We start from the raw sequence: 18,390 nt of genomic DNA, 5'->3' as shown, positions 1-18,390 counted from the left end.
GTTGTGTGTGTGTGTGTGTCCACACTCGCACATGGGCACACATGCTTTTGCATGGTGCCTCCCCACCATACTGCCTCTATTTATGACTGAAAGATATCTGAACGTCAAGTTGCCTCTGAATCTGGGATGAGGACTATTTGCAAGGGTCTGTCTTTGCTTTTCTGGACCCTGCATGTTCACTTTTGTTCCCTGGATTCTTCTAGGGAAGGGGCGTTGCAGTCAGTGTCCATGGGGGAGGGCAAGGAAACCTGTTCTCTCTCCAGGGCAGGGATGGCTCTCTGAGCAGGACCCTCTCCTGCCCTAACTACTCAGCTACTACTCAGAGAAAGGCTTTGGCTGGGGAGTTAGCAGCAGGAGCATCTCCAGAGGCCTCATATAACACTTGCTGCCTTGTTTTTTGTTAAGAGCTTTGCTGGTTGGGGGTACCTGCCTGACTCAGTCGGTAGAGCGCGTGGCTCTTGATCTTGGGGTTGTGAGTTCGAGGCTCATGTTGGCTGTAGAAATTACTTAGAAATAAAATCCTTAAAAGAAAAAAAGAGCTTTTTTTATACTCTCATGATTATATTTTGCACATTTAAATGAACAAATGGATTATTTTCCTCCTTGAGGAGGACATTATTTATACTGTCACCATAATATTCATTTCTTTAAGTTGACAACTCTAATTATCTATCCTGATTTTGTCCTTTTATCTATCCACTTGTATCCATGGAAACATGAGAATTTCTCTTAAAAAGGGAAAAAATTGAAAATACAGATTTTTCCCATTTGGTAGCCTGTCATTCTTTTTGCCTCTTCTATGCTCTTTTTAAAGGAAACATTTTACATTGCTTTCAACACTCTTACCTAAAAGTGTGAGAAATATCACACCTTTATTCCTTTGTAAAAAAATTGAAAGGATTTTGTTCAACAAAGTATTTTGTTGAACTTTCTAGCAGACATAAATATATAAAAATACATTAAACATAAATACATCAAATCTTTTGATAGCTGAAATGTTGTAGAAAAAAAGCTTAGTGCATGGGTTATTAGTATCTACATGACACTTATGACAACTTTTTCACACTGAAAAAAAGGGCTTTGATGGCTCCTCTTCAAGGGGCTGGACACTCCAGAAAGGAGGTGCTGAGGATGCAGGGTTTTTCCCCACCAGCCCCTTGGCAGCTGCCCTGCTCCTTCTCTTTGCAGGGCACGGTGAAGAATGTTCCCTCCTGGCTTTGTCAGGTATACGTGGCTGCCCAAAGTGAGACCAGGATGCAGGTAAAACTTGTCTCTGGGGATACCTGCCCCTCCTCTCCCTTTCCCTGCATTCTTTACCCACCTGAACAAGTGGGTGCTTTTGTCCCAGAACAAACTCATGCTAAAGGAATCAGAGAATGTAAATGTTCTGCATTCCCTAGGTGTCAGGGCAAAGTTTAGATCACAGGAAAAGTAAACCAACAAGCACTTTAAGTTGCTGGGCTTGATCTATAAAGATGTAACTCAAGTCCTGCAGCACTTGGGTAGGAGAGTTATTTCAGGGTGGGGGGTGGGGGTGGGACCCCATCACAGTGTGAGGAAAAAACCACTGTTCTAAGCATGGGGGCCAAGAATAGAAGTCTAGACCCAATCCCAAGGGTTCTTAGCTCTGCTGGTAGCAAATTTGCTTCCATCTATGAAGCCGGGAATTGACCTTGCTGTCTGTGGCTTAGGGCTGAAGCCTCTGCGGCTGCGTAGTGTTAGAGGCTCCACAGGCAGGTGGGGCCGACGCTGTGCTCTATAGTGCTGCGTGTCAAGGTTTTCTAGGGTCCCTGAAGAGTAGAGTGAATACAAAATATGGGAAATGCAGGTCATTATACAAAATCATCAGCCTTAAGCTCAAAAATGTCTGAAAAAGCTCATGCTGTCTCTTAAAAATGCATGCATATTTTGCATTTTCTATCCAAAGATATGAATGACTGATTGGTATTAAAATAATACTTTAAACTCCTTATTGTCAAGAGGAAAAAGCCTAATGATCATGTTCTCACGCTGTCTCTCTTTTGACCTATGTAGCTTCTGGCTGTACCTGCTGGATGCATGCAGGTACCAGGCGGAGAAGCACAGATCTGAAAAATTCTCAACAGGATCACCCCCACGTTTCTCCTCTGTTGGCTCTCTGTACTGGAATCTTCTGGACTTGCAATGGTGGAGGGCATCCTTACCCCCACACGGACAAGCTTCACTGCAGGAGAGTCTTTTGCGCCTTCTCACCCCCACCTGGCTCTCTCTGTTCCCACCTACCCCACTGCAAGCCAAATCACTGCGCTCGGGGAAGAAGAAACAGTCCATCAAAATCGGTCCAGGAGCAACTGTAGAGAGTTTTAAGGTCTCACCGCCAAAAGAATTTTCCTGCTGGACTTCATGATGCCTACAATGCCTAGAACAGACAGGCAAAAGAGGCAGATGCCCACAAACATGCCGATCCAGGCCGCCCCGTAGATGTCATCGTTGTCGGTGGCTTCAAGCAGTGGGTAGAGGCTGTGCTGGTCGGATACAAAGAAGATGCACTCTGCCGTCAGGGCGATGCCGCACATCTGGGGGCAGAGGGCGTCTGTCAGGCTTGGGGGCAGGAGAGAAGCATCGGGAGAAGGATGCAGAAGGGTGGGAAGGGGGTTATGAGAGAGACTAACTCCGTCCCTGCAGAGGCTCAAAGTGATGGACATCATCACCAGGACATCAAACAGCTCATTCCATCCTAGTAATACATTGCATGCTTCCTCCCACCAGTCACTCCCTTATTGCTGTTTGGGAAAAGACCCAGGCAATTTCAGACCATCTAGAGTCCTTGGGGGCATGAACCACAAGCAACATCTTGTGGGGAGATCACCTCCCACTCTCCCACTGCCTTTCACCCAAATTCCTGGATTATAATATTTAACCCATTCTTGGTCATGCTCATTGGTGCCAGAGAGGCATTGAGTATTAGAGCTGGAAGGAACCTTGGTGGTTATCTTTCTCACCCCTTGCATTTTATAGACAAGGGGCGTTGGCCTTGAAAGCCGATGGCTTGTCTAGAGTCACATGGACTTGGAGGCAGGCTGGGCCCAGAGCCAGCAATCCTGGCTCTCAGGTGCTCTGTCAGCATGCCACACCCACACAGTGTGGCCTCTGAGCCACTCTCACATCCTGGTATTGCCTTCTGTGTGAGAAGGACAAGTAAATGCAAACATTTATCCCCAACAGGCTTAATAGAACAGTTCCACGGAAATCAAACTGAGGTGAAGTAGGAAAGAAACACCACAGCCTGTGTGTGGTGGGAATGTTTGGACACTGACCATGGTTGACCTGGCTTCTTTCAGATTTTTGTGTCTTAAAGTTGGGAGGAAAAGATCCATTCTTTTTAAAAATCATGGTCTTTCAACATATTGCGCAGTTCCACATGATAGTTTATATAATCAAATTCTAGCTAACATATTTTACTATCACATTTCCTGAAAAAAGAAAAGAGAGAGGAAGCCAGTAATTATATCATTATTTTCCCTTAAACTTTCAAAAGTGAGAGTTTAAAGGAAAAATAAATAATCCAAATAATAAAAAATAATCCCCAAACCATGATTTCAGAAAGAACTTCCTGAAAAATACTTGTTACTTACACCAACAATCACATTTCCAAAAATCAGCAGGCCCTGGAAGCAACGAACAGTGGAGTCATCTTTGGCCATCTTCAGGATTTCCCATAAGCTGAAGACACAATGGAGAACATTACAACTGAATCGGACCAGGTGACAAATGCCGCTCCAAGTTCCCGGATATGCCTACCTCACACCATCATGTATCACCTTCTTGTGTTCCGAAGCATCCAAACCAAAGTCAGGCAATCATTTAGCAAGGGAGGGAATTTGGTTACTAAGCTCTCGAATCACTGTCATTTTTTTTTAAAAAAGCCTTTATTTATTTATTCATGAGAGACACAGAGAGGCAGAGACACAGGCAGAGGGAGAAGCAGGCTCCTTGCAGGGAGATGGATGTAGGACTTGATTCCAGGACCCCAGGATCACGACCTGAGCTGAAGGCAGATGCTCAGCCAATGAGCCACCCAGGCGCCCCTGGATTTGAGATATTTTAAAGTAGACCCAAAAGGTTTTGCTTAAGTATTTGGTGTTGGATAAGAGAAGAACAAGTAAAGATAACTTGAAAATTATTATTATTATTTAAATTAAAATTTGAAAATGGTAAATCCATGGCAGTTGGTGCCCATATCGATTACAGGCAGCTGTTAAAAATCATTATTATCAGAATATTCTGTTACCTTCAAAAAGAGCTGGCAATTTTAAAAATACCCTGTTTATCCAAAGGATACAAAAATAGATATTCGAAGGGGCACATGCACCCTGATGTTTATGGCAGCATTATCAACAATAGCCAAACTATGGAAAGAACCAAGTGTCCATTGATTGATGAATGGATAAAGAAGATGTCACACATACACACTGGGAATATTACTCAGCCGTCAAAAAGAATGAAATCTTGCCATTTGCAATGACTTGGATGGAACTAGAGCATATTACGCTAAGCGAAATAAGTCAATTCCACTCACATGTGGAATTTAAGGAATGAAACAGATGAACATAGGAGAAGGGAAGGAAAAATAAAGTGAGATAAAAACAGGAAGAGACAAACCATAGGAGATTCTTAGGTATAGAGAACAAACTGAGGGTTGCTGGAGGGGAGGTGGGTGGGGGATGGGCATTAAGGAGGCCATGTGTCATGACGAGTACTGGGTGTTATATGATGAGTGTGAAGAGTCACTGAATTCTATTCCTGAAACCAATATGCTATATGCTAACTAACTTGAATTTAAAGAAAAGCTTGAAATAAATAAGTAAGTAAAAATCAAAAGTACCCTATTGCACAAGGTGGGGGGTGGGAAAAGAGGCATTGACATAAAGTTCCTTCCATGTGCCACTCAACTAGGACACATCTAACTCTCATAGCCTGATTAGGTAGAAAAAGAAAAAAGGTGAGGAGCCTCATTCTGCAGATGAGGAAACTAAAGCTTTAATTTAGGTAATTAAGGTCCCTGGGGCCACGCGATCAGTAAGTGGAAGAGCTAGGCTGGAGGTGTTGGCCAGTGTGGCTGGAGCTCCAGGCCATCCCTCCAGCCCACTCTGGCTCCCAGAAATTATTCATGAGGTTTAGTGCTTTGTATGGCACTAAAACTCGGTAGGCCCCTCCCTCCCTGAGGATTCTCTGGAAGGAACACGGAGGTGTTTTGGGTCAATTACTTTAGCTTTTATATTTCAAATGCCTTCAGAAATGCCATCCAGGGGGCTCACATGGTTGAGCATCTACTTTCCATTCAGGTCAAGATCTCCGGGTCCTGGGATGGAGCTTTGGGTAGGGCTCCCTGCTCAGCGGGGAGCCTGCCTCTGCCTCTCCCTCTCCCCCTGCCTATGCTTGTGTTCTCTCTCATCTCTCTCTGTCTCAAATGAGTAAATAAATCCTTAAAAAAAAAAAAAAAAAAAAAAAAAAAAAAGAAAAGCCATCCACATCTCTTACTGTGTTACTGATTTGAGTAACGAATCACTGCCTACACTCAGGCTCTAAGTCAAAATGTATTAAATGATACAACCTGGGTTTTGAGGTGTACAAAGATGTATAAGGGAGATTGCTGTGTTCTAGGATTTTATGCTCTAGTAGGGAAGCTGAGATAGTTCCTAAATAGTCTTCATACATCCCGTAAGACCCTAAGTGCTGTGTGGGAGTTCTGAGTATGGAAATGGAAGCCCTCCAGAGTGTGTATGGTTTAAGTGAGGAGACTAGAGGTGTAAGGCGGGTGTGGGAGGAAGATGGGGTGGCTGACATTCCAGGGAAAGGAAAAAGTCACGGAGCAGAGACCTAGAAGAGCAAGGTGGCCCTGAGGTAGCAATGGAGGCAGTGTGGCTGCAGTGCCCGTTGGTACAGGGGATCAGTGGGAGGCAAGCCTTCTATGTGACTCAGACCTTGCTAAAATTGAACTTCATTATTCTACTCTACCGTAAGCGTTAATGACCTTCCAAGTAATCTCAACTTCTCTATTTTCCCTTGCTCGTTCAGCTGGGTAGCTATGGGGATTGAAGGAGTCATAATCCATGAGTGTCTGGGGCCCAGAATTGAGGGCATCCGTGGGTCATCCATCAACGTTTGCTGAGTGAATAGAAGAAAGCAGGCCACTGGGATAAGATCTTTGTGTGTAGTTTCTGCTTGGAAGTGGCATTCATTCTTCCCTGCAATTGTTCCAGTGACTGTTACCTGCCAGACTGAGTGGAGCCAGGGTGCCCCGAAGGAGTTAACGCACAGGCGCCACCAGGGGAGATCAATGTGACCAGACCAGTCACATTGTAAAGTTCATTACTGGTATGTACAGACATTGCTCCTGACCAGCTGAGTGATGATCTAGAGACCAAAATAAATAGACGGGGAAAGTTCAGACAACACAAGTATAGAGAGTCAGGGGCAAAAGTCTGGAGAAGCCAAGGGCAGCACCATTTCGACCAGTCCGGGCTAGGCACCCATTTGTTGGGTAGCAGCCTGTTTGTGTTGATTAGCTGGGCTTAAAGAACAGAAAGAGGGCAACGTGTTCTTGCAAGGAATTTCAAGTGTGATTGCAGCAACATGGATTCAAGAAAAAATGATTGTAGGTCGAATCAAAGGGGAAAAAGGACTACAGACAAGAGGAAGAGTACAGGCAGGCCACCACGCTGGGCTTTCAGGGCGTTGCTGAAGGGACCTGAATGTGGGATTGGGCCTGGGTGATTCGTTAGGCCCCATAACCCACTTTTCCAAAGACGACCTGCCACAGCAAGTTCTATAAAGGGGGAAGAGACAAATGGGTACTCTGTGGGAGGACTGCCTGTCAGGATCAGGATGGGACCCAGACAAGAGTGGGAGAGAAGAAGGAGGAGGCCGATGAGGGGTGGCTTTGAGCAAAAAGAAGAGTGAACTGAGCCGGGCAGTGGTAGGAAGTGCTGGGGAGGCAGCCTGACTGTGGGGGAACCCCTGGAAGGCCGGGATGTAGCGATGGGCAAGGCCACCAGCCTTCTCTCCCCTTGCCCCGTGCATTCTCCTCTCCGTCAGGCCTCTGGGGTCAGCGGCACGCAATAACCGAGGAAGTCACTCCCATCTTCCAAAATAAAAACCATGATGAAAGCTGTCATGGAATGAGCACTTTGGGTGTCCTCAGCTCACAGTAGGCACCTCATGCTCATCTCTCAACAGAGCCAAGAGGTGTTGTTTTGTTTGGGCGTTTGTTCACTTATTTTATTTTATTTATTAATTTTTAATTTTTAATTTTTATTTATTTTTGTTTGTCCACTTTTTTAACCAAAATCTGTACTAATTTCTTACGGCTGCTGTAACAAGTTACTACAAACTCCATGGCTTAAAGCAACACAAATGTAACCTCCGAGGTGGAGGTCAGACGTGTGAAATGAGTCTTACTGGGATAAAATCAGCCTGTCCGCAGAGTGGCCCTCCTGGAGCATCTAGGGGAGAATCTGTTTTCTTGTCATTTCCCAGATGAAGAGAGGGAGGCTTGAGAGATTGCTTACTTTTACTCAAGGCCACTCTGCCAGAAAATGCAAAGGCTTAGATTCAGGGGTGCCTGGGTGGCTCAGTCAGGTAAGGGTCTGCCTTCCACTCAGGTCATGGTCCCCGGCCCTGGGATGGAGCTCCGTCTGGGGCTCCCTGCTCAGCGGGGAGTCTGCTCCTCTCTCTCCCTCTGACCCTCCTCCCTCTTCCTCTCTCTCAAATAAATAAATACTCTTGAAAAAAATCAAAAGCTGAGATTCAAACCCAAGTCTGCCTGGCTTTGGATATTTTACTTAAACGCTATACAGTTTCTGAAGTCCTGTCACAGAGCTAATATAAAAAGCAACCCCTGGCTCACTTCTGTGATGACCCTCAAGCAGAGCAAACAGGTCCCCCGTGTGGCTCAGATGCCTTTGCTAAGGTCAGAATCACGGGGCCTCTCTTCACTCACCTCTCCAGCTTCCTGTCTCCATAGCTCCTGTCTCCTTAGCTCCTTGACATTGCACGAATATTTGCACATTTTCCTCAAACCCAGGGCTGCACCCACATGTTTTTCCAGAAAACTTGTTCAGATATATCCCAACCCTGCAGTTTTTTCACCCACCTCTTAGGACTGAAATTCTTGGAAGGAAAAGGTACAAATGTGTAGGTTAATGTGAGCTGACATTTCATAGCATCTCCTTGGTTGCTTGTGTTTTAGACTAGGTTGGTGTCTAGAGGACCCAAAACATGTGTTGCATCTGCCACACAGCCACAAATGTCCAGTGAGATGGTAGTTAGGGAGCCAAGTGTAGGCTTCTCAGGGCTCACGATGTAGCCTGGTGGCTGTAGTCTGTGAGCACACACTTGGGGTCAGAATGCCAAGGTTCAAACCCTAGTCTTGTCCATCCTTTCTGTGGACCCCTGGACAGTGCTACTCAATGTCTACTTCCCCATTTATAAAATGGGTAAGACTCAATGTGTTTGATGGGGTCTTTGTGATTGCTGAGATAAAAGATGGGGAAGTGGGATCCCTGGGTGGCGCAGCGGTTTGGCGCCTGCCTTTGGCCCAGGGCGCGATCCTGGAGACCGGGGATCGAATCCCACATCGGGCTCCCGGTGCATGGAGCCTGCTTCTCCCTCCGCCTGTGTCTCTGCCTCTCTCTCTCTCTCTGTGACTATCATAAATAAATAAAAAATTAAAAAAAAAATTAAAAAAAAAAAGATGGGGAAGTGGTTGGCAAAAACTTTTTGCTTATAAACATGAGAAATTGTGATTGATAACCAGTGGCAGACTTAGGAAGAGCAGGAAATTGGGCTATGGCTTTGCTTTATGCACCAGTGACTCCTGGGGCCTCGCCAGGAGGTTGGAAGGTGACTGGTCCCACGGCCAATGTCTTCCAGGTTGAGGTGAAACAGTCTCTCTACCTTCCCTCTATCTCCTGCCTAGGATCCACTCTGCTGTAGGGATCTATAGGCCTTACACATGTGTGCTTCTTCTTATTTTCCATGGAAGGATTCAGGGGTGAGGGGTGGGGTGGGGTAATAATCTCTTTGGAACCAGAAAAAAAGCTACCCCGTTGTGCTTGGGGTATGTGGCCAGAGTCAGGTATCAAGCAGCACATCTGGATGGGAGGGACCCTCTCTGCATTCCATCAGCATTCCTGAACCGTCAACACCCGGATACTGGGCTTCATTGCTCTGGCTTTGGCTAGGTCCAGGGCCTCTGCTCCAGACTGAGGTGATGTAGAGCGGACACTCGTTATTCTCCTCTGTGCCCAGGCCGCTTTCCTCCTGACGCAGAATTTACTTAGGGAGGATTCTGCTCCCCCTCTGCATTCTTTTCTCCTGGTATCAACATACAAAGGGGCCCCTGCACTTTTCTGCATGAGTCTCCAAAGCAGGAGAAGGCCCTGGGACTGCATTTCATTTATCTTTCTAGGTCCAAGGTGGCACAGTGCTTGACACATAGTCGGCACTCAATATATTATTTTGCTAAATAAAAGGCAGATAAAGTAGATTTTAGCCTGGGTTAGAGAATACAGTAAAGTGGGAAGGGCAGGAGCTTTCGACAGACCTGAGTTTGAATCTCTGCTCTGCTGCTTACCGGTTTTGTGAGCTCAGGTCGTTTCTTAATCTTACTGAGCTTTATCTCTAAATGGGTATCATAATCACTAACTCAAAAGGTTACTGTGAAAATTCAGTGAGAATATAGGTGAATGTTAATACAATATTATTACCCAACTAATATTAATTTTATTTTTGCCTTCAATTTCTTGAAGCAGATAGACCAAGCCAACAGACTTGAATGGTGAAAGCACTGAAAACTAGTGATTTAATTTTGCTTTAAAACACAGAGCCGCATTTCGAAGAACATATGATTTTAATATGGGATGCGAATATATAAAACCAGATCAAAGTTTGGCTGAAGCAAGAGTGGAGAGTTTTCCCTCATCAGTTCTGAATTTCCAAGCCACATGGTGAGCTCCCACGTGGCTAGGAACCACTCTTCTAGAACTAACAGGAATGAAAGATGTAGGAAAAGTACTGAGTTCAAAGGCAGTTGCCCAGGGAGTTAGAAGACACTCAAGAGTGAAGTTGGGAAACCCTGGTCAAGAGGTAATGTTGATATTACCTAGTTTCTGTGTCAAAGAGACCTGTGTTGGGTGGAAAACTTCTAGGAAAGTTTCCTGGAAAAGAGGCAACTTCCATAATAGACAGAGAAGGGGTCTGGGAAGGGGTTCCTGGCACACTTGGAGCAAAGGCAATGTGATTTCTATGAAAGGAAATGGTCAGGCCTGGCTAAGCCTTCAGAATTCTTTGAAGGCTCTGAACACCTGTGCACCAGGGCAGACTAATGAACTTATTAAGTTAAAACAAGAAAAACTTTGACAAATTTTCACACCGATAGCTGTTAAAAAAAAAAAAAAAAAGACATTATGAATTTATTGCCCTTACTGGAGAAGACAGGCATGGAGGGAGGCCCAGATGGCACCATTCTACATACAGAATATAAACTGTGGTGTTCCCTAGGGCTTTGCCTAGGAAGTGGTGCCCAGTTGTTTGATCAGATAGCAGTCTAGATATTGCTGTGAAGAGAGTCTTACAGACATGATTGACATTTAAATCATGATATTAAATCAATAGGCTTTGAATAAAGCAGATTACTTTCCGCAACAGGGATGGGCCTCTTCTAATCAGTTGAGGGCCTTCAGGGCAAAGATAGATTTCCCAAGCAATTCTACCTCAAAACTGCAGATTTCAGACTTAAGACTGTACCATCAGCTTCTTTCCTGAATTTTTGGTTGCTCTACAGATTTCAGGCTTGCGAGCTCCTACAACCATGTGAGCTATTTCCTTAAAACAAATATCTGTTTATTTGGCTGAAGATGTAGAGGCTTTGTAGTCAGTCCTCTTGTTGAGCAAATGAGGAAACTGAGGCTCCCAGAGGGGAAGTGACTTGTTCAAGATCACGGATGTGTTGTTTGCAGAGTCAAGATTCAAGTCCAGATCTCCTGACTCTTAACAGCCTTTTATTTATTTATTTTTAAGATTTTATTTATTTATTCATAAGAGACACACAGAGAGAGGCAGAGACACAGGCAGAGGGAGAAGCAGGCTCTGTGAAGGGAGCATGATATGGGACTTGATCCCAGGACCCTGGGATCATGACCTGAGCCAAAGGCAGACGCTCAACCACTGAGCCACCCAGACATCCCTTAACAGCCCTTTAGCGAGTTTGTCACTAATCATTCTTCTTTTTAAGATAGGTAGGCACCACCTCCCTTTATGCTTCTTTAAAGTTGAGAGAAAGCCCAAATGCCCTGCCCTGTTCTTTTCCCTTACAGGTTAAGCCATGAAGGGAGTCTCATAAACAAAGCTGGCAAGGATAGAGCCTTCTGCCTTTGCCCTCCATTCAAAGTCTTCCTCACTCATTACCCTAATTTCTAAAATCCCACAAGACAATCAGTCGTTTGCTCCTGATCAGAATGCACATCCATATAAAAGAGGCACACTGAGTCTTATGAGCCATCAGTGTCAATGCCTCAATGTGAATAATTTTATCAGATCCCTTATATTTCCAAAGGGAGAAGAAAGACACACGAGAGAGAAAGAGACCCAAGGAGTATAGAACCTCAACGGACTACCCTACCTCATGATCTGGGGTCTTGGGTCTGTCTTCCGTGGATAGAGACTGAGTCTTGGCAATATGATGTGTCTTCCCATCCTACCTTCTTCCCTTTTAGCCTCCAGTATGCATCAGCTATTTCAAATACGGGGTCTATGGAAACTTTCGTGTGTTATTCCAACGTACCACTTCCCCCATAGGCGTTAGACTTGCTTTTTAACTTGGCAGGGATAGAAAAGAAGCAAATGGGGTGAGGCGAATTTTAAAAGGTGAGATTGGTAGAGGGCTGTTAAGAGAGCCAATTAGTGGCTGTCCACTTCAGAAATGTTATCACCCTTGACTGAAAGTATGCAGCTTGCCTGAAAGTGTTTTCCACATTCAAGAATAGCCTCTGTGAGCCCCACCCTGTGGAAAACTGCCCAGTGGCCTGGCACCATGATGATATACTCCAATTGCTCAACATCCCAGGAACTCCTTTGCTCTGAGGAGGGCAAACATTTTAAAAGTATAGGTTTTATTTTTTTTTCCTTGTGCCCTCATTCCATTTGTTTTCTTATAAAAATTACTCATATCCGTAGTGTTGATGTTTCCAGACACATTGAATGGGTCTAAAAACCATTGCTCACTAAACAAACCCTTTCAAAGCAGAAGAAAGAGAAGTGAGTCTCTCCCATCAAGCATGAGCTCATTTTTTCAAGTTCATTACCTCTTTTCCTCACCCAAGTTTGTTGGGCCAGAGCACACGCAAACCACACCTCAAACTCTAGCTCATGCTAAAGAAATTTGGATTAACAAAGGAAAAAAAAAAGAGAGAGAAATAGGAGAGGAAGAAACAAGAAACACACTGTGCTGTTCCCTTAGCCCCGACCTTGAAACCCAGAACAAAGGCAGACAGTTGTTCGACTTGGAGGGGCGAAGAAAGGTGGGTGTGGGGATTTTAGATCAGAGCCATTGCTGGTATGCTTATATTTAGGGAAGGGATGAGTCCCTGGGAAAGGTGACAAGCAGCGCTTGTTCCCATGGCCATGACACCCAGGGCTCACAGCATCCATTGGTTTTTCTCCCTTTCAAGCTCTAAACCTGCTCTCAGTAATATGGTAACTAGTAGCCACATGTAGCTATTTTCATTCAAACTAGTTCAATTACATAACATTTAAAATTCAAAATAAAATAAAATAAAATTCAATCCTTGATGGGATGAGCACTGGGTTATGCTATACATTGGCAAACTGAACTCCAATAAAAAAAATAAAAAATAAAATTCAATCCTTTGGTTGCAATAGCCCCATTTTAAGTGCTCAATAGCACTTGTAGTTGGTGGCTATTGTATAGAACATTTCCATCATCACAGAGAGTCCTATTGGATGGCACTGCTCTGGACTCTTGATGTTTGCCAGCTGACCTCAGAGTCATTCACCCACCTTAAGTCAGGACTAAGAAGCAGTGGCTCATTCTCAGGCAAGTGAGGACCTCAGGGGCGGGCAATGCCAGCTGGATGCCCGGCCCCAAGGCAGGAATGCTATGGAGACTCCTTGGGGAGGTAAGATTAGGGCGCCTCTTTATGAATTCAGCCTTTGCCCGAGTTAGGGAACATCAGGGGTGTGGGCAGCCTGCAGGGGCTCATCAGTGTTTGCTCTTGGTAAGAATGTAAGCAGGAGAGGTCAACAAGAAACTCTGAGATTTCATTTGTTTTTCTCGACTAAATGGTGTGTAAATTCCCTTTTGGATTTACAAGTCTATGATTCTTTCCAGGTAGTTAAAAAAGAAATTGGTGATTTGGTTTTTCAGCCTATTGTAGCAGAAAGCAAAAAAGGCTGTTACAGCAGAAAGCAAAATGAGGGGGGAAAAAAAAAAGCAAAATGAGAAAATTTCCTCCTCATTAAGGAGAACTAATCAAAAGGAAAACTGTTTCTTTACAAGATTTGAAAATATGTGTGTGTGTGTGTGTGTGTGTGTGTGTGTGTGTGTATAAAATCTAAATGAATTCTTTCTTCTTCTGGTTAGTCAACTGTATTCAGGGAAGAAGTGATTGGTCAACATTGTCTTTAATTTAAAAAAAGGACATTGAAATTAAAGAAATTCCAAATGTGTTCAAAATCTTTGAAACTAGTTATAAGTGGAGTTTTAAACCTATAAACATAAACTAATAGTAGCATTATTGGAAACTCAATTCGTATTACATGTAGAAATGTTGTTACAATGAAAAATATATTTAGGATCTGTGGATCCTGTAGATCAACTAATTGGTGAAGAGTAAAAATAAATTATGTAAAAATAACATTACATAGATAAAGCTCATTTGTTGACTTATTGCAACTGCCACATTTCTTAAACAGAGTTTGCAGAGAAGAAGCCATGAGTAAATTGCCTCACATATTCCATTACAAGTAGGCAGGATCAAATGATTTCAGACAAGATGACCAGGGAACTTTCTACTATATTATTAAGAAAGAACATGACCCATTTCCTTAAATTTTCTTTTTGCTTCTCTGACTTCACAAGGAAATTGGGGTCCACGGGGGTCTGTCTGAAACTTTAATCAGGAGACATAGGTTTTCCCAGGGTTCTTGGATTTTCTTGGTCGTTCCGTCAGGAAATTGGAGGGTAAAATTAGGATGGGTGAATAATACTCTCAGATCCTTCATTTCAGTTCTGAGAACTGGACAATTTCAAACGGTTTGAGAAGGCAATTTGTACATTTAAAGTAAAAGAGAACAAAATCGTCATAATAGTCTAAGTTACAAAAAATGATGGATCTCTTCACGAGGAAATTATCTTCTTCCCCTCGCCCTTTCAGGCCCCAGCTCACCTCCCAGGAAAGCAACCCAACCATTGAGAGTGCAGTTGGCTTCCCTGCAGAGTGAGATCCGACTACTCACCTGCCCTCTCCTCCTCCTCCTCCTCCTCTTCCTCCTCCTCCTCCTTGGGCTGTCCTGGCCCCCTCTGCACGCTGCTCTGGCCTGAGGTGCTTTTCTACCCAGCACCAATTCTCTGAACCTCCTGGACCAGGGAGGAATGGTCTGTGATTGGGAGGAGGCATCTCACATGGGCTGAACCTGATGCCGCCTGAGCTTGCCTCCTGAGCTTGCCTCACTGAGGCCGGAAGTAACAGGAAGTTTCCCGACTGGAGATTTCTGCTACTTTGGAATGTGTGATTCTGACAGATGGCAGCACCTTGACAGGCCTTAGCTCATCATCACTCCTCTGGATTTCTCCTAGGTCTGGGCTTTTGTTTTTGTTTTGATTTTTTTTTTTAAATTTATGATTTGATCCTTATTTCTGCTTTTGTGCCCTTAAAGGCCTATCTATTGTCCTGACTGCTCAGAGTCATGCTGGTACATGTCTGTCTGTCCAGGGTCACGTCTAGTTTCGGTTTTCATAACTTGCATATGCTACATTTGTGGGGGGAGCAATTGCCCAATTAATACACTATAGGTGGTCCAAAGACCAATGAGTAATACTGCCCCTCCCTCTTCTCCCCTCCCCACCTCTGCCCTCCCCTCTCTTCCCCTCCTTTTGTCTTCCTTTTCCTTCCTTTCCTTCCCTTCCCTTCCCATCCACTGGAGCCACCACTTCATACCCAGCACCAACATTTCTGTTAATGTCTGCGTAACATATCATGGTTTATGCACACAGTAGTTTATTTAGCCTACAGTTTGGGATGGGTGATGGCAGCAATATTAGAATTTGCTGAGTGCTTTCATCAACAGATGCAGGCATTTTCTTGGGTCTGGATCATCTCTGTAACAGGTTAGGTTCTTTAGGAAGCAGACCCCGAGACAAAGTTTAGTGTGTAGTATATTTATTAGGGAATGGCCCTGCGATTAATACCCTTGGAAGGGAGAGGAAAGAAATAGGATTGGGCAGAGAGAGAAGACAAGTTGCCATGCAGGTGGGATGGTCTCGGGCAACCCCTTCCCTCCAGCCGGGAAGCTCCAGGAGTTGTTGGCCTGCCACGGTTGTTCTGCATGGGGCCCCTCTGTGATCAGTCCTTAAATAGAGGTCATCCTGGGAAGGTGGCTTTCAGGGTCAGGCTAGCCCTGAAGGGGGCTGACACTGGAGGCTGGGGTTGCCAGGACTCCCAGCAGCTGGGCAGCACACACCCCCTTGTTTGGGGGGGGGGACCTGCATGGGGCATCGGGGCGTTCATCACACGCCTTATTCCTCCTCAGTCCTCCAGGACCCACTTAGATATGGCTTGATAATTCACACAATGGAGTTCTATTGAGACTGTGAAAAATGATGCCATTGAAAAAATTTTAATGATGTGGAAATATATTCGCTCACTTATTCAACAAATAGTTATCGAGAACTTCTGATGTGCCAGGCACTCTTCTAAGTGCTAACAATAAAAAGAGCAGGTTATAGATAGTCTGTACGGTTTGACCTTTGTATATGAGTGTACATATATTTGCACACATATGAATACACATTCATATATATATATGAATTAAAGAGTTAAGGATGTAAAGTAAATATCAACAGATTTATATCTGGATGATATAATATGGATGGATTTTCTTTTTTTTTCATAGTTTCTATGTCTGCAAAGGATCTCTATTACATTTATATAGAGAGAAACATATAAATTATTAAAAGCATACTCTTTTGGAAATCTTTGTGATAAAGCAGCAAGGAAGCCAACAAGGACCTATGTTTCCATTCATATCCTAGGCATTTCATGTTCTATTACTAGGATTATGTGGGGGAGAAAATAAGCACGAATCTTTTCAAAATAGATAATGTGAACACAAAAGCCCATAACAAGAAAAGAGTAGCTAGGAAAGGAAGATTAATTTTCAGACAATAATTGCCACTCCTCCGCCCTCAGTACCTCTCAGAAATCTGGAAGTAAAAAGGTGTATGCATGTCGCTCTCTGCCTGGCCGTTCACTTCACCATCACCTTCCAATGCTTCTTCTTTCTCTGTGGTCATTCCAAGGTGAGCTAACAAACCTGGTGACTGACGCGATGTCTCCTGAGCTGCAAGGTGTTGGTCCTATATGCTCCCTCAAACTTTCCAGCCCTCATGGGGTCTCTCTTTCATCTTTGGGACAAGGAACTTCTCTTCACAGTCACTACATTCCCTAAATGGACCCCTCACTTCAAATTCACTACGTTATGGGGCAGGGAGGGAGTCGCAGTGTAAACTGGATGGGAAAGCAATGGGCTTTCTGGAAGTTCTGAGTTACTTCATGGCCTTTGCTCTATGCACCAGTTTCAGGAAGAAAGTTTTCTTAAACCATGATTTTGTCTGCCATACTTTCAGTTCTTCTAAAAGGCCCAGGCACTGTAAGATTTACCCTTCACAGTGGGCCTGTGAAGTATATACTATTATGACTCCCCATTTTACAGACGAGGGAAGCGGGGGGTTGAGAAGATTAACTTGCCCATGGTGACAGATCTGTTTAGGGGTGACAATTCCCATTGGTCTGTCCTCAGGGCCTGTACTCTTAACTATAGGCTATCCTGTTTGAGGGTAGACAATTGGTGTAACCTTGAAAATGATATTAACATCTTAATTAATGCGATTTTTTTTCTATTAACTGGTTAATGAGGTTAACAGAGAGTAGAATAATGTTCGTGGGATAGGTAAGAAGCCAGTGTCTATGAAACTGGCTCACAAGTCAGTCAGCCCGAGCACCAAGGCTCCCTGTGGGGTGGAGCCGGTCACCAATCAGAGCTCAGCTTCTGTTTTAGAAATGACCAAGCCAAACCTGAAGACTATGTGCCCAAGGTGCCCAGGTCCACCAGTTCTCTGGTGCCTCTTTAAGACTGCTTTTTCTCTAGCAGGTCTTGACTCCCTTTGCAAATTCTACTGAAATACATAAATTTAGGGTTTTTGGCCTTTGATGGGTCAACTGCCTTATGCAGCTGTCCTCTTGCTCAACATTAATTGACATTCGCCTATTCTCTTCAGCTCCTGTAGATGATAAGGGCTTAACTTGGTTCATATTTTAGATTATGGCCATCACAAGATAACGTCTTTTTTTTTTTTAAAGATTTTATTTATTTATACATGAGAGACACAGAGAGAGAGGTGGAGACACAGACAGAGGGAGAAGCAGACTTCCTGACAAGATGACTTCTTGAAGCAAACTCAGCCCTCTCCCAGAAAAGGGACATGCCATTATTAATGACTTTTATAATTGGAGGGGACATTGGCCCATTTCAATAAGCAGTTATGGTTATTATATGGAATGGTTATATGGAGTAAATATATTCCAATAAAATAACCAGTTAGCCCAATTTTTCATCCAATGAAGAAATGTCTCTGTAACATCTTGATATTCAGCTAAAGGGGCAAGTCTATGAAACTGGTTGTGTTTACTGCAGAGACATTTTTTGAGGATGTTGTACACAATCATCCAAGTTGGGTCTAAGATATCTCAGTATCTGGAACGATTATATCTTTCCTAATGAACTAGTTGTTTTTAACTATTTTAAAACTACTTTTAACTATTATTAGTTATAAGTCTTTAATCAATCTTGCCTCCGTTCTTATTCTCCCATTGAAACTGCTTGTCAAGTTACAGACAACCTCTATTTTGCTAAATCTGGTAGACACTTCTTTTCATTTTACTTAGTCAATCAGCAGCAACTAGTATAGCTGATGACTCCATTCTTCTCCTACTACTCTCCTTTTCTGGCTTCCATAATACCATATAGTTGTCATGCTTCCCCTAATTCTCTGCTTGCTCCTTCTCAGTCCCCATTGATGTCTCCTCTTGGGCCTGACCAGTTGCATTAGAA

At 43.9% G+C, this 18,390-nt stretch overlaps 1 protein-coding gene across 1 annotated transcript in view; it reads right to left on the bottom strand.

Moving 5' to 3' along the window:
• UPK1B (uroplakin 1B) overlaps positions 1–14,622 on the bottom strand; it is a 29,163-nt gene extending 14,541 nt beyond the window's left edge. The window contains exons 1-3 of the mRNA XM_025990107.2: positions 14,518–14,622; positions 3,615–3,702; positions 2,355–2,555 (exon numbers count right to left, since the gene is read on the bottom strand). Of these exons, the coding sequence (XP_025845892.1) occupies positions 2,355–2,555; positions 3,615–3,683 (270 nt within the window). The 5' untranslated portion in view covers positions 3,684–3,702; positions 14,518–14,622. The remainder of the gene's footprint in view (positions 1–2,354; positions 2,556–3,614; positions 3,703–14,517) is intronic.
• Positions 14,623–18,390: the final 3,768 nt, after the last annotated feature.

Source organism: Vulpes vulpes, chromosome 1 (assembly GCF_048418805.1).
Source record: "Vulpes vulpes isolate BD-2025 chromosome 1, VulVul3, whole genome shotgun sequence".
In the NCBI taxonomy this organism is placed as follows: Eukaryota; Metazoa; Chordata; class Mammalia; order Carnivora; family Canidae; genus Vulpes; species Vulpes vulpes.
Note: the sequence above shows the minus strand (reverse complement) of the source record. Positions and strands in the feature narration are given on the sequence as shown.